The sequence below is a fragment of the Sylvia atricapilla genome, unplaced genomic scaffold (assembly GCF_009819655.1).
Source record: "Sylvia atricapilla isolate bSylAtr1 unplaced genomic scaffold, bSylAtr1.pri scaffold_83_arrow_ctg1, whole genome shotgun sequence".
Taxonomy (NCBI): Eukaryota; Metazoa; Chordata; class Aves; order Passeriformes; family Sylviidae; genus Sylvia; species Sylvia atricapilla.
In genome coordinates this window covers 15,979-31,381 of record NW_027077164.1, presented here as the reverse complement: position 1 = coordinate 31,381, position 15,403 = coordinate 15,979, and the positions used below count along the sequence as shown (strand labels likewise).

General features: G+C 42.5%; 1 protein-coding gene across 1 annotated transcript; it reads right to left on the bottom strand.

Moving 5' to 3' along the window:
* Positions 1–47: 47 nt before the first annotated feature.
* On the bottom strand, positions 48–15,173 carry HMGXB4 (HMG-box containing 4). The gene is made up of 11 exons (XM_066340436.1): positions 14,968–15,173; positions 12,806–12,911; positions 12,070–12,185; positions 10,620–10,695; positions 8,563–9,698; positions 7,507–7,588; positions 6,404–6,468; positions 6,002–6,107; positions 5,292–5,461; positions 3,956–4,078; positions 48–2,355 (listed from the first exon to the last, which is right to left on the bottom strand). Exons 2-11 carry the CDS (start codon positions 12,834–12,836, stop codon positions 2,311–2,313), a joined length of 1,950 nt encoding a protein of 649 aa, XP_066196533.1. The 5' UTR covers positions 12,837–12,911; positions 14,968–15,173; the 3' UTR covers positions 48–2,310.
* Positions 15,174–15,403: the final 230 nt, after the last annotated feature.

The following is a 15,403-nucleotide window of genomic DNA, read 5'->3' as shown; positions in this document are numbered from 1 at the left end:
GAAAACAGCACATGCCAGTAATGAACGACAATACTCCAGAAGTTAAAAAAAAAAAATATATTGTAAGTACAGTACAAAAAAGTCCGTGTATAATTGTAACGTAACCAGGACCAAACAGCAAAGAAATAACAAAAATATAAAAACTGCTAAGCCTTGACAAAGTTTCCCTATAGTACCAAATACCACAAGATACAGATTATACAAAGTGTACAAATTTTAATAAAAATACAATACACCAGGGTCGTGTGTGTGTTTTTCACTCTTTCAAGAGTTTTCTGTTGTACAGAGGACAAAGCTAAAGCTGATTCCCTTCTGTTTCTTCAAAAGCAGATCACCCCTTCACCACAATGCTATCAGCTGTGACGGGCTGGAAAAAGCTGGTTATTTTGTGCTGCTCACAACAGCAGATGCTTTAATATGGGCCAGGATCTGAAGCAGGACTGGACTGCCTCCCGGGCCCTTCCTATTTCCAGGCTCATTGAGATTTGTCCTAAGCTGTTAAAATGTGTTCTGGCCTGGTGGTGTGAGAACTTTCTGCAGCTCTCTGCTGAGAAAAACCCTCACTGCACTGAGAAAAGATCTGAAAGAGACAGACTACCTTGTACAGGCACATCTGGGGAATACCTGGCAAAGAGGCATGGGGAGAAAAACTCTCCTCCGCACCCCAGGTTTTGATTTACTTCTGATTTGGGGCTCGGCCACAATGAGGGACAGCTCACTTTCAACTGTCCTAAAAAACAAGCTAGACTTACTAGGAAGTAAAAAATGCCTCTTCTGCAATTTTAAACCTTTCCTGTTACAGAGCTGGTAAGACCTGAGTCAAATTATATTTCAGTTGTTCTGTCTACCTTCACAAGATAGCCTGTTTCTACAAACACATAGAATCTTCCTGGTGTTTCCTTACACAATGCCCATGCCTACTACAATACATAGAGTTGATTCCTGCAGGAAGTGAGGTGAGGCAAACTTGATTCACATTTTTTCACATACTGTTGGCTGAGGGAGGAATTTTTGCTTTTTAAATTATGTATATATATATATAAATATATACACACAGACAGAGAAATATACAGGATAAATTAAAATCTGTTACAGATACTGGTAAAAGTTAAGTACATGTGATATGAACACCACATACACATACATACACACAGACAAAAGCCTAAACAGGAATCAAGTGTTCTCCTGTGGCTCCACTTCCAGAGGAGCAGAAAACCAAACTCCAAGTATGTGGCTGGAAGGAAGGGAAGCTGGTCCAGTCAACCCACATGTGCCTTACTTGGCCACAACTACTTCAAACTGGCCACTGGTCACTGCCTTGCAGCAGCACCACAGCTCCTGCAATAGTGCTGGTGAGAGGGATTGGGGATGAGCCATTTCACAAAACAGGTGCAAGATGGGCAGAAGCAATCCAAGTTTTTCCCATCTGCTTCTTTACTCCTTTCCATCAAAGCAGGCTGGCCATGCCATGGGAAAATCAGCAGGAGGTTCATTCTCTCAAGGCAATCCAGTGGGTTGATACATTGTGCTAATGATGATTTGAATATGAGTCCACAAGGAAAAATTAAACTTGTCATCTTCTGCTTCACTTCAAATGCCAGCTACCAGACCAGCCAGCTGACACTGACAACTCTCAGTTACTACTTACTGAGAAGTAGAGTTGGAGAAAGTGACCGAGAAGCAAAAAGCTATCCTTTCCCCTCAAGAAGTGGGTTTTAAACAGAGAAAGAGTTACAAATAGGGCTGGTGAAGAATTCAGTTATATTCCTTGGTCCAAAATATATTATCATCTCTACCTGCCCACAAAATATCAGAATACTTTAGTTCAGGCAGGGATATCAGGAGATCATGTGGTCCATCTCCCTGTTTAAAGCAAGCCCAACTAGGGCAGGCTGCTCATTCAGTTTTTGAATATCATCCAGGAAGGAGAGTCAAGAACCTCTCTGGGCCACCTGTTTCAATGAGCCCTCTCATGGTGACATCTTTCTTCTTTATATTGAGAAGTCCATCCTCTGTTTGCTTCCCCCACTAAATCTGAATTTAAGGCGAATATCTCAAATGCCTTCTGAATTCCTCATACAAAATACTTTCAGGTTGGAGGACATTGCACCCACCAACACAAAAGGGTTTTCTCAGCTTAACTTCACAACTTTTCATAAAATAGAAATCAAACAGTTACAATCCTATGTATATAATATACACATATAAAACTTTAAAAGCCTCCACATGGAGCCCTTCAGGAGCGTCGGCATAGCGCACGTACACAGGTCAGTGACACAGAGGTCGAGTACATCCCAGGTTCCTTTCCCATCAAAGTCCAGGCATGATGTAGGCAATGTTGTCTAGTGTGTTTGACTGGGAAGAGAAATTTGGTGGTTTTTACTGTCAGGTAATTACTTGAAATCCTTAAAAAATGGCACAGGTGAGGGTACTAAGCACAGTCACTTGTGTTACAAGTTGTTGTAGGATGAGACAACCAAATCTACCTATTTGATCACCTCTAATTTGGTGTCAGATGGCAAAAAGAAGTGCCCTTCAGTTTTTCTTGGAAAACGTATGAGAATTCTGAGAGTAGGAATCCTTCTCATGCACATCAGAAAAAAAGAGCCAGCTGTATGGTTTTCAGATGCAGTGCTTCAGTAAGCTCAAGCCTGTGGCTGGATAGCTGAAGGAGGCTTTAGGAATAACATCTTTAACTGAGAGATAGAGGAGCTGGATCTGCACCAGTTGAATCTAGAGTCTAGAACTTAGCAATGCCACCTACTGTCTCAAATACAAATTGCAACACAACTGCTGGGGCATATCCACGTCTTAGAACACAACTGTTGTATCTGATGAAAATCAGATTTATTATCAGCTCCTGAACAACAGTTTCCAGAAGTGAAGGGCAGCTGCCATAATCCACCTAAAACTCCATTGCTCCTTGTAACAGTAAGTTGATCGAGTTTCTAATAAATGCACCACTGGTCACGTGGTGTCACTGCTCTGAACAAACTTGGCAAGCAGGAAGGAAAAAAAAAAAAAAGCATCGGAGTTTTTCCATGGCTTAAGAGATGGGAACACCCCACTGACTCAGCTTCAGTGCAGAGCCAGTTTGTGGGTGTTCACTGACTAAACTGTCAACTCTGTTCCTGTTGTTGACAGTCCAATCTCTCAATGAATAAACATTTGGGCTGCCCTATTATGACATGTGAATTCATATCCCATTTTCATTGCCCCCTCTGCCAGATTTTTTCTAGTCTCTTAACTTTTGCGGACTCAATTTTTTTTATTTTTGCTCCTCTCCTTTGCAGCTTTATTCGTGTCTCCTGTAGGAAGTATGACACCCGATGGCTGCTGCCATCTTAATCTATATCCACATCAGGCTACATAGATGCTACGAGCTGTTGCTAGATCAGGGCTCAATATTAAGAGTAGCTTAAAGTGGAAAAGAAGCTGTGGTTATGCAGTTCCTTAAGACAGGGACCATTTTTCTTTCCTCAGAGAAGGTTCTACCCACTTGCAAAAGGTCCTAGACCATCACATTAGGAATCCTGAGATCACAAATTGGTTTTTTATGCTACTGAAGGAAAAACATCTTATGTGATACAGAACAGCTAGAAGGTGGCTTTTATTTTTATGGAAAATAGGAACTTTTTAAAAAATATTGGTATACTTTTATTTGGTTCAGATTGATTGACTCCATCATGACTAAAACAAGATCTACCCACACTGCAATCAATGCTACAATTATTAGGTCAGTTGCCAGTGGGAGAAAAAAAGGTGGCACTATTTTTTACAATGGTAATCTCTGTAAGAATTTTCATAAATATTCCTCTATAAAAGCCCATGACCAACACAAATTTTCTTATTGCATTGGAATTATAATTACATCACACTGATTAATCAGAAAATCTCTATTTGGACTCTACTGAAATCAACAGTGCTAGAAAGAAAATAACCATAAAGAACTCACCAAAACATGCTTTGGGCAACCATTCAGCTCAGGCAGTTGTGTGGTCAGACATGCCAATGGGCCCAAAGCACAGATAATTGAATCAAGGAGTACTGACAAACTTCCTGAAACAGCCACCATTCCCTGGTAGTGAGGAAAGAAAAAGATTGGATAGGGATTAGCAGTTGAAATTTGGCTTCTCTCTCAACTGTATCTATTCTCATGCAGATACTGTATCTTCAGCTCCTCCACTCCACTTTCCCTATTTAACTGTGCCTTGTACTTCACAGAGAGACTGCCAGCTCAAAAAAATTTAGAGTCCAGTAGGCAATGAACTGGCGAAAGATAAAGGTAGGAATCAACAGAAAATATCAGAAAGCTGCCAGTTGCATAAAACATTGATCCTACAAATTTTTGTAATATATTTTCTGTCCCATTTTGTACCATCTGTTTTGTTAACTACATGAGTCCTGATGGTAATAGTTGTTTAATCTTTGAAGTTTAAGAAATGCTAAGCCTGTAACAAACTCTTCAGTCATTGATATACTTTCAGGAAAGGAGATGTGTCTATGTGCTTTTCTGGGCTCTGGTTGTTCTTCTCATGATCTCAGTCAGTCATACCAAAACCAAAATACAAGAACATTTGTTTCACTGTTGATAAAATAAGCAAGCATAGTGGGGTGAGATTATCATGCAACTCCTAAAGCATATTATATTGTGATATTATTTGAGACAAGTATGTTTTCTTCTTAGAGGCTGGGCTGAGTTCTCAAGTGCAGAGATGTGAATGTGCATTCACAAAGTCCCAGTCATTTAACAGTAGGTAACCATTAAAATATGACATTATGTTACCAGCTAAGTTGAAACAATTGTAGCCCCTACCCAAAGCACGGGCAATATGATACTGCCAGAAAACTAGAGGACATAAAAAAACTTTCTGGAAAAGGCTGATAGTTTTCTAAAAAGTAGAACAGTTACAGAGAAAAGTCTGATAGTTTTCTAAAAAGTAGAATAGTTACAGAAACTGACCAGAGACTGACAAAATAGCAAGGAAGTACCAAATCCAAGGTGAACGTACAGTAAGAAAAGACTGAAGAGTCTTCTGAACTACAAATTGCTTTCAAAGACCTAGAGCTGCAAAGCATCTGTCTTTCTTTGATGCCTACTGTTTACTGAGGCTTTTTATTTCACTGAAAATAAAGAGTGATGCATCAAAGAAACAGCGCATGCCACCTCTAGTTTCTCTTCTTAACAGAAAACCACTGGTTAAACTTTTAAGAAAATAAAACAATCATCCCCCTGAATGTATTGTGTAAATTACAGGACACCATTGGAACATTTCTGGTTACAAGCTCACCTCTGTTTCCTGCAGTCTGTGTCCAATGAGACTCAGAGATTCACCCAGCAATTGTAAATGTGCAGCTACATCAATGGGATCTGTCTCAGGGACTTTGGCTGGTGAGGAAGGCACCACCACGGTGTTGGTAGGGGATTTTTTGTGAGGAGAAATCACTCCTGTTGGAGAAGCTGGAAAACACACAAATTAAAATTCCATATTCCTTGCTTTCACTCTTTTACTCACAAGCCTATTTAGTTACCGAAGTTCAAATCTCACATGCATGAGATGCTTAAATGGTTCTGTTGCCCCAATCCCATAAATTCCCTTTGGAGCTGAAACATTTTTTACATGTACAGAACATCTGCCTGAGCTAAATGCAACTGGGGAGATTTGGTATCAGAGATGCTAAACCAAGAACAACCCACCTTCCCTCTAGCAGCAAACTAATCCCACTAGAACCTCCTTTCTGCCTTTTCTTATTTTACATTTCAATCCCTAAACTGCCAAAACCAGTACCATTCCAGAACTAGATAAGGAAATCTTTATGAAAAATGCTGATATTATTCTCGCTCTCACAGAAAAGTTGATTTGACTAATGATTTAAATGTCTTGCTTTGTGAGAAAGCAGGTAGGGGGGTGAAGCAGGTAAGGCCTTGTTTTTATTCCACAGGCAGCACTACCTTCCTTGTCCAAGAAAAGAGATGAGACAAATAAAGTGCAACAATTACCTTTCATTTTTGGTGCACCATCTGAAGATGATGCCTTTCTCTTCACAGTGGTGGCCTCTGCTTTATTCTGCTTGTGTTGGAGATATTGAGCTTTCTGTTTCCAGATCTGTGGTTACCATGGTAAGAAAAGAAAGATTCATAAAATTAGGTAATTCTGTTACCTGATGCCAGGACCTGGAGGCAGAATGATGTTACATAGCTAGGAGGTGAAGCAATCCCATGAGAAGAAAATGAATGTTTTTATGTTTGCAAGGGCAAGTTTTCCATACTTTCCACCTTTACATGCTTTAGGGATATAGGTAACATATTTCAAGGCATTGTGGCAATGCTGCCAGCTTACTCTGATCTAAGCACGTAGTTCACAAAAATAATTTTACAAAAACATCTCACACAAATACTCACCAGTTTATCCTTTTCAGGTAGCTGCTTCCACACTTCTGCCAGTTTTTTACTTAATTCTCCAAAATCTGGTGGAAGGAAGGACGGAAGGAAGGATGGAAGGAAGGCAGAAATAAAGACAGACGGACAGAAAGAAAGAAAATTATTAAATCAATTTTGATCATAAAATACTGGAGAGAACATAGGAAATTTACTGGCCCATCCACATACATTTAGGAAGCAAGCCATTCTACAACTGGAACTCTCCACACATGGCCTGAAAATGTGCATTCCTGTTACTTTTTAAAATGAAAAAAAAACCAAACAAACAAAGTTGATGGCAGAAAGATGAAGTCACAGTGTATTTACAGGAAAGCAATACAATTAAGGTAATTTTTTTCAGTAAAGAAAGAGCTAGCAAGTTATTTATCTAGATTTAAACTTGGTAAAATAAAACTATAATACAATTATGAAATCCACTCCTGTCCTCTTTGCCACCTCTAATTTAAAATATCATTGTCAGATTGTTTGCATTATGTCAAAATAAAGAAGTTGGTCTGAAACAGAGACAGTATGTTATAATTAATCTGACTGGTGTAAATCAAGGGGAGGGGAGGGGAGGGGAGGGGAGGGGAGGGGAGGGGAGGGGAGGGGAGGGAGGGGAGGGGAGGGGAGGGGAGGGGGGAGGGGAGGGGAGGGGGAGGGGAGGGGAGGGGAGGGAAGGGAAGGGAAGGGAAGGAGGAAGGGAAGGGAAGGGAAGGGAAGGGAAGGGAAGGGAAGGGAAGGGAAGGGAAGGGAAGGGAAGGGAAGGGAAGGGGAAGGGAAGGGAAGGGAAGGGAAGGGAAGGGAAGGGAAGGGAAGGGAAGGGAAGGGAAGGGAAGGGAAGGGAAGGGAAGGGAGGGACGGGAAGGGAAGGGAAGAGAAGGGAAGAGAAGGGAAGAGAAGAGAAGAGAAGAGAAGAGAAGAGAAGAGAAGAGAAGAAGAGAAGGAGAAGAGAAGAGAAGAGAAGAGAAGAGAAGAGGAAGAGAAGAGAAGAGAAGAGAAGAGAAGAGAAGAGAAGAGAAGAGAAGAGAAGAGAGAAGAGAAGAGAAGAGAAGAGAAGAGAAGAGGCTGGATTATTCCCTTACCTATTCCAGGGTGCTCAGACACAATAGTTGTACGATATTCCTTACAGAACACTTGATAAGCAGACATATTTTTCTTCTTTGGCTAGTCAGAAGAAGAAAAGAAACAAAGATTTTCAATTATGATGAGACCTCCAATTTAATAAGAATTTGGCATTTATTAAAGACTTAGAAAGATATGGTACTTAGATCAGGAACCTTACAAAACACTCCTTTACATTTTCTGGCTGAATTTAGTCTTTATGAAAGCACAGGAATCAGCCAAAACCAGTCTTAGCACAAGGCTTATCCTGCAAAACTCAACAAGCTGCTATTATAATTCAGAATCAACATACAACTTTGTTAATGTATCTGTTTTAAAACCTATAATAAAACCCAGTATCTGTTATACTATTCACAGTGCCTATTATAGATCTGTCAAAACAATTTAGTCCTCACGTTTTGTTCCATTCCTTGCATCCTTACAAATTTCCATTGTCAGGAAAAGAGACTGTGTAGTACATTGACACCAAAAGTATTGCAATTCCTGAGCTATGATCAGGGAAAAATTCCCAAACAGAACAGAATAATGGCTCAACAGATTTGGGCTGTGTCTGTCGATTTCCTCATACAAAGCATTCTTTCTCTGTCTGAATATGCACAAGCTGCTTTAAATGGATAAATATCTTCAATTTTCAGGTAACAACTTGATTCCTTTTTACAGGAATTTTGATCACTAGTCCAAAACTCTGCCTTAGAATAGCTAGAGCCAGTCACATTAGAAAAAGATGCAGATGTGCTTGCTACATGACGTGCACCAAGCAAAATTAAGTACAACTTTCCCAGAGAACTTCTACTGGCTAAAGACTGTCTGTGCCACAAAGCCAGAAGAACAAATATTCCTTTTGCTACAAATAGAAATCACAGTGGCTGACACATTTTTCCAAACATGCTTCAGTTAAACCATTTATAATTGGTATCAGTTATCCTTTGTTTCAACTTAACATGCCTTTGTAATGGAGTGCCTAATTCACCATTACTCACCACCCAACTTCTATTTTCCCTCCAATTTTTCCTTACTTTGTCTCTTTCTCTTTCCTTTTCTCTTTCCTTCTCTTTTTCTCTTTCTTTTTCCTTCTCTTTTTCTCTTTCTTTTTCCTTTTCCTTTTCTCTTTCCTTCTCTTTCTCTCTTTCCTTCTCCTTCTCTCTTTCCTTCTCCTTCTCTCTTTCCTTTTCTTTTTCTCTTTCCTTTTCTCTTTCCTTTTCTCTTTCCTTTTCCCATTTCTCAGCCTTGTCCTTCTCCTTGTCTTCCTTCTTCCTCCTCTTCTCACTTTGACCATCTGAGTGAAAAACAGCAGGAGGAGGTGGAGAGACAACATAGGGCGTACTGGGAGGTGGTGGTGACACTCTTGCTTCTGCTACTGCCACAGGAGAGTGTCCAGAACTCTTTTTAGACTTGGAGTGTTTCTTCTCTCTGTGTTTCTCCTTGTCCTTTTTTTTCTTACTTTTTTTTGACTTCTTCTTCTTCTTGATTTCCCGGTAGGAGTCATCTATCACCAGCTCTCCAGCCTCCAACTCTCCACCAGAAGAAGAACCAGATTCTGGCAGCACCTCCATGCCTGAGACTTCGTACTCACTCCCATGGCCCTCTGAGTGAAGGGAGGTGTCAGCACCAAAATTCTCAGGAGGGGGATGTGAGTCTGGAGGTGGTTTGTGCTTCTTCCGGGACGACTTCAGGAAGCTCTGCAGATCATGCCCCAGCAGGAATGAGCCTTGCTCATCTCGAGTTGATTTCTTTGAAGATTTTTTTGCAGCTGCTGTTGCTGAAGAGTAGGATAAAGAATCATCATCTGCTGCACTACTTTTCTCTTTTGGTGAAAGGATGAGCTTCATCTTCAAGCCGTCAGGTTCACGAAGAGTAAGTGTCTCCGTGTTCACATAAAGAGGTTTCATTTTTTTAGATTTGTGGGAGCTGCCATCATCTACTGAGTGCTCCCCACTGCTCCCACTCAGCTTCTTCTTGGGATGCTCCTTTCTGCTTTCAGAATGGCCAGAGGAAGAATGAGATGATTTTTCAGAGGTCTTCTTTGAAGACTTTGAGCTTGTGGCCAAAGGTGAGTTGATAGCCTTGAGTAAATCCATGGTTGTATCAGCTGAGGATGGGCTAGAAGCTGCTTTTTTCTTCTTCTTTGATGGTAGATCCAAAGGCGAGACACCTGAAAAAGATCAAGAGAAATGTGCATTGAGATGATTGCCTTAAAGATGGTGAAGAAAGTAAGTGAGAATCCTGTAAGCCTTACAATTACAGGTGACAAATTTACATCCTGGCGTAAATAGAACCACAGCCAGCTCACTACAGCCTCACTGACACAAATCAGAGGCTGTGACACCTGAGCTGGTCAAATAATTTATGGAATTTAGGAGAGACAGTAGGAAAGTTCTTGAAGTTTCATGAAACTCCACACTTGTAAGTTGTGAAATAAAATGTTTTGACAAAATACATCTAACTGAAATTACATCTCAAGTGCAAGGTTTTCATGACATTTTTGGTGAAGGTGAAACCAATTAGTTGAAAAGATGAGCTTTTTCATTCTGTCGACAGATTTTGATGAAAGATGAAGTTTCATCTTGGCTTTCTCCTTTGATTGGACCAATAATAAACCCTAAATGTGTTAAGCTTCTATGACCTGAATTTTCATTTTCTGGCTAATTGCGAGAATAACTGAACAGAAAAGCATTTATTTTTCAACCTCAGACATTCTATTTTTATAAATTCAGATAAAGTTTACTACCTGTAAGTATAATTAGTTTGCAGTGCAATAGGAAACAAGAAAAGCAAATGTCAAATGTGAAGGCATGAGTTAGAAAACTACAACTTGTCAGTGAACAGAGGATGGAAGGATCTCTACCCCCTACAATGGCAATTTGTTAAGATAGACTCTGAAAATATAATTCCTTAATTTTCTGTTGTCTGGTGCTGATCAGTGTCAGGTTCCTGATTATTCTCTGTAAGGCAGGTGAATATACTCTCCTCCTATAAAATGCTAACCACAAAGCTTGATGACACTGGTTTAATTGCATCCTTTCCTTTAAGCCATGATCTGCTAGCCCCTTACCCTGCTTGATTACTACCTTACCTCTGTAGCAGAACTCATCAGAGGAATGCTTTCTCTTCTTTTTGTGAGCTTCTGTCCCTGGAAAAAATTCACTGTCCTGGAATAAAAAAGAAAAAGTTGCTGACAAAAAGGAGGGAAACAATATGAGAATCACATAGACTGTTAACATAGATAAAGATTTGTAGGAGGTATCAGAAGTTATTTATACCACTGTAACATCAAGGAACTGCTGGTATGAACCAGGATCATCATTCTAGGTACTGAAAGGAAACCTACTCTGTCCCTAAGAGCACACAGTGTAAGTTTAAAGTAAGACAAAACACATCTTACAGATAGGTGGGAGAATACAAAAAATATCATTAGCCACGATTGATTTCAGCACAACAGTTACCTAATTGACATCAAGCTTTCTGTAGGCAGGGCAGCACAACAGAGCTCCAAGGAAACTGAAAGATAGATCTCTGTAGGGAGACTCCCAAATGAGAGGAGCAACATAAAAGAAAAAGCACATTTGCAAAGTGTTGAGATATGGGCAATGAAAGCCATCACTTGGAGATCAGCTGGTAAGCTGATAAAAGACAGACATCTATCCTTCAATAAAGCCAAGAAATGACTTGAGATGCATAAACTGTCAAGCCTTGAAAGCCAAGGAGAGGAGTTCATGCTTACCATGCTGAAAAAGCAGTAACAGGAGGTACAAAGAGGTGACAACTAGAATGGTGGGACAAAAATACGTCCTTAATATGTCATGTCACCTAATTATTATCCGTGTCTTGATCAATTTATGGCCCTGAAAATGAAGCACTTCTAAAGAATGCCAACATTCATGGTTGGCATCAATGGTAGAAGGTTTTAATTTTAAACAAGAACTTGCTTTTGAGATTAAAAAAACCCCAAATCACTAGATAGCCAACTCTGAGCTAACAGCAAAAACTATAGCTCAAAGAGTAAAGCTTTGAAGAAACTTAAGTTGCCACTATGTGATTTTAAGAGTTAAGGCCCTGAAGAGGTAAATAGGGCAAGTTCATTCTTCTCAAGAGCTATTGTTTCAGGCTATCTGCAGAATTAGGAAGACAACAGTCCATCAGTTAATATTCTATCCATCCTTTGTTGACTATTTATACAACTGTAAATGCTATTTTTAAAAAATGTGTGTAAGAAGTTATTCATAGCATTTTCTGAATTGCAAGGTTCTACTTCAACAGTAGGACAACGCTCCTACTGTGTAACACTACTACCTCATTTTGAGTCCAGAAAAATCAGAATCAGGGACTGATCCCCTCCTTTTCCCCAGAAAAGTTACTGAACAATACAGTACATGATTAGTTGCTCTTGCTGTCTTCTACACGCATTTCTAAATTAAAAACAAAATCAAAAAAAAAGCACAAGAAACTCATTCCATCCTGTTCCATTCCATCACTACCTTTATGCATATCCTTACACCTTGAACCTTCTCTCTGAGGGTTTCTACCTGAGTTGCTACCTCGTCTTCCTCTTGCAGAAGATCCTTGTACGAGCGCTTTTTCTCTCGCTGTATCCTGCCAGGTGCCAGCCCGTCATCAACACTCCGGTGACTGTCTAGGAACTCTGTGATTTATGTGAAATGGGAAAAAAGGAAGAAATTAAATACCACATGGAATGACAGACAAGTGGACCACTCATGAAATAAGCTGACAGAGGACATTGGCACAGAGTTATGCACAAATCCCAAAAAGCCCAGAGGCCTGAAAGGTAACAAACAGTCTGTGCTGTCTGACCAGAGGGATGGGGCTTGGTGCTCTAACATAATCATTTAGATTTAGATCCCTAATAATTAGATTTAATCTCTAATGCCTGTGTGTTCCTTCCTAAAGACAAGCGGATCTAGGAATGTTAAGTGTATGACTAAATGTATCATTATACCTCATCCCCTGTCCCACTGACTTGACAGGGAAAAGAAAAACTGCAATGGCAGAGTTCCCAATCAGAGTGTCTGCGTCAGGAAATACCACCCATTTCTCTCAAGTTCTAATCCCAGTATTTTACATCTGGAAGTCAAGGGCTTGGGACCTTCCAATAACTTATCCAGGGTAAATTTAAGAGCTCCATAGCACCCTGACTTCTTTCCCACTCTGACTGCATGGCCTGATATAAGGGCTGCAAAGGGTACCCTTTCAAAAATTTTATTTATGTTTGCAAATCCCTGTGAGAGTATGAAACAGTCATACCTTCTTTCTTCTTGGTGCCATCATAAGCCATGGTGGTCCTGCAGGAGCCTGTGGATGAGCTGCCACGTCTGGGCTCCTTCCCCCGTTCCCATCTATAGGAAAAGGTCTGAGAAACAGAGAATGAAAACAACCTTCCCATAAAGAAGAATCACTGTGTAAATGGGGAAACTTTCTCTAAACCAAGTAAGGATTCTTTGGAAGACAGTGGGAAAGGAAATGAGTGGGAAAGGAAATGAGTTCAGGCTTGACTGATTTGGGTTTTTTAATCAATATGGATGTTGTATTATTTTAAAGATAGAAAATACCACCTCTTTCTTACAAAATATTTGAATCACTGAACTAATTTATTTACAAAAATAGAAAGAGGAAGAGAAGACAACTGAGTTTGATTTTCATGACACACAAAACTGCACTCAAACTGTGTCAAAGCCATTTTTTTTTTGTCAGGAGCCACTGTAGCAAAGAGTGGCATGTTTAAAGAGATTTCAAATCCTTGAATCTCAGAAGAAGTGAAGGAAAAGAAGGGACCAGGCAGAAGGAATTAAATTAGAAAAGATTTTTTTTTTTTTTCACTAGAGGATCACTCATTTTGTATTAGAGATGTGTACCCTTCTGATGTGTTTCCCAAGGCTAGCAGTGCAGCCATTCTGAATGCCAGCCTGGGAGAGGGGAAGGAAGACAGCACTCCTTCTAGCTAGGCCTGCAGCAACCCAAGCTCTGGCCCCCAGGTTTCAGGCCTCCTCTAACTGAGTCACTGTGCCAGCTATCAGCATACAGCTTTATGGCACAGGACAGTGCTGCTATGGAATACCCACACTCAGTTCCCTCAGCGTAAGCTGCCTTTGTTCCTTAGCCAGTGACCAGCTCAGCAAGAAAAGACTGATGTTCTGTTCTTGCGGGATTAATCCAATCGCTCCCAGCTGCCTTTGTGTGTTTGTGTGTACACGCACAAGTGCAAACACCCAGCCACAAAGACCAAGCAGTCTGCTCATCCCAGCTGTCATGGTAATCTTGCCACACTGAAGCTACACGAGAATACTTTTGAGAGCAGGGAACTTGTGCTTGTATAACCCCCCATGCAACTCGATTTTATAAACAACTGGCTGATGCTGACAGCGTACAGGTTATTCATCCTACAGTGGTGACTTAACTGATGCAACAAAGTCTCAACTAAATCAGGCTTGTGGGTACACAGGAGATGTTTCTGCTTGAATTCATAGCAATATATGTTATTTCTTCAGGTTTTGGGGAAACACCCACTGCAGAATGTCGAGTCAAGTGTTCTGACCATTATATATTGCTGGTAGTAAACACAACGATTCTACCTACACACAAGAGTACTGCATATGTATATACAGAGAGCACTGCACTCGGCAATAAAAAAGAGCATCCTGCCACTTTTGGGCTCGTGATCTTAAACCAGACGTTGTCAACACTTTGTGCTGTTTGTCTGTCATGCAGACTTCAGGGGGAGGACCAGAGTATAGTACTCAAGACGGTAAGGGCCTAATCCAGATACTGCTCAGCAAACCAAGGCTGAAGACAGTAATTCATGAATGGATGACCTGGAGAGCCTGAGATTTCTTAGTACCTATACGCAAATCTTTTAGTCTCTTTTTAAATCTCATCTGCTTGGCAGGTACAAACGTTGGGCAGATACTGCCCAAAGGCGCTCACAGCCTAGCTCTCCAATCCGGCAAATACAAAACCTACCCTTAACTACTCTCATATTGTAAACCTCAGTTAGGTTCCCCTACTTCAAATTCCCGGGTTTCAGCAGCGATGGGACAGGCTCAGTGAAGATCTCCCTTCACGTCTCCCGTTCCTTGGCGCGCACACGCGCGGGTTCAAGGCCCAGCCTTGCTCTTTTGCAGCTCCGGGAGCCCGCACGGAGCCCCGCTCCTCGGTGCCGCCGCACACTGGCCGCGGAGGCAGCTCCCTCACCGCCCGTCCCGCCAGCGCGGCCCAGCCGGGGCCGTGAGGGCACAGGCTCCGCCGGGAATTCCGAGAGCGCGAATCCCGGCACCGGCCCCTCCCGGGTACGGCCCGGAGGCCGGCCCGTCCTGCGCATGTGCCCCGACAGCCTCCGGAGCCCGGGCCCCGCCGCCGCCTCCGTTCAAAACGGGCTCGCCCGCCCCGCTCCCGCCAGCGCGTCCCCTCACCCGAGCGGGCTCCAGCCTCGCGCCAGCCCGCGGCTCCGCCCCTATAGCAGACCTGGGCGTGCCCCACCTCCGGGGCCGCCCAGCGGCGAGAAGGCCTGCCGGCGCCGAGCCCCGGCCGCCAGGTGGGGACGGGCCGCGGCCGCCTCACACGGCCCCGCCGCTTCCCGCCGCGACGGCGCCCGCGGCCGCCATCTTGGGCAGCGAGACAAGGGACTCGCGCCAGCGCTGGCCAGCCGAGCGCCGAGCGCCTCCAACGCGCCGCCCGCGGGGCGTGGTGGCGGCTTGCCGAGCGCATCGATGGCCGGCGCGCCTCCGCGGGGCCGTGCGACGCGCGGGTGGCGCGCACGGGGGACATCTGTGCTCGGCCCCGCTCTGTCCCCACCGCCACCGCCACCGCCACCAGGGAGGGCTGCCACCTTCCCCCTTGGCGCAGCCT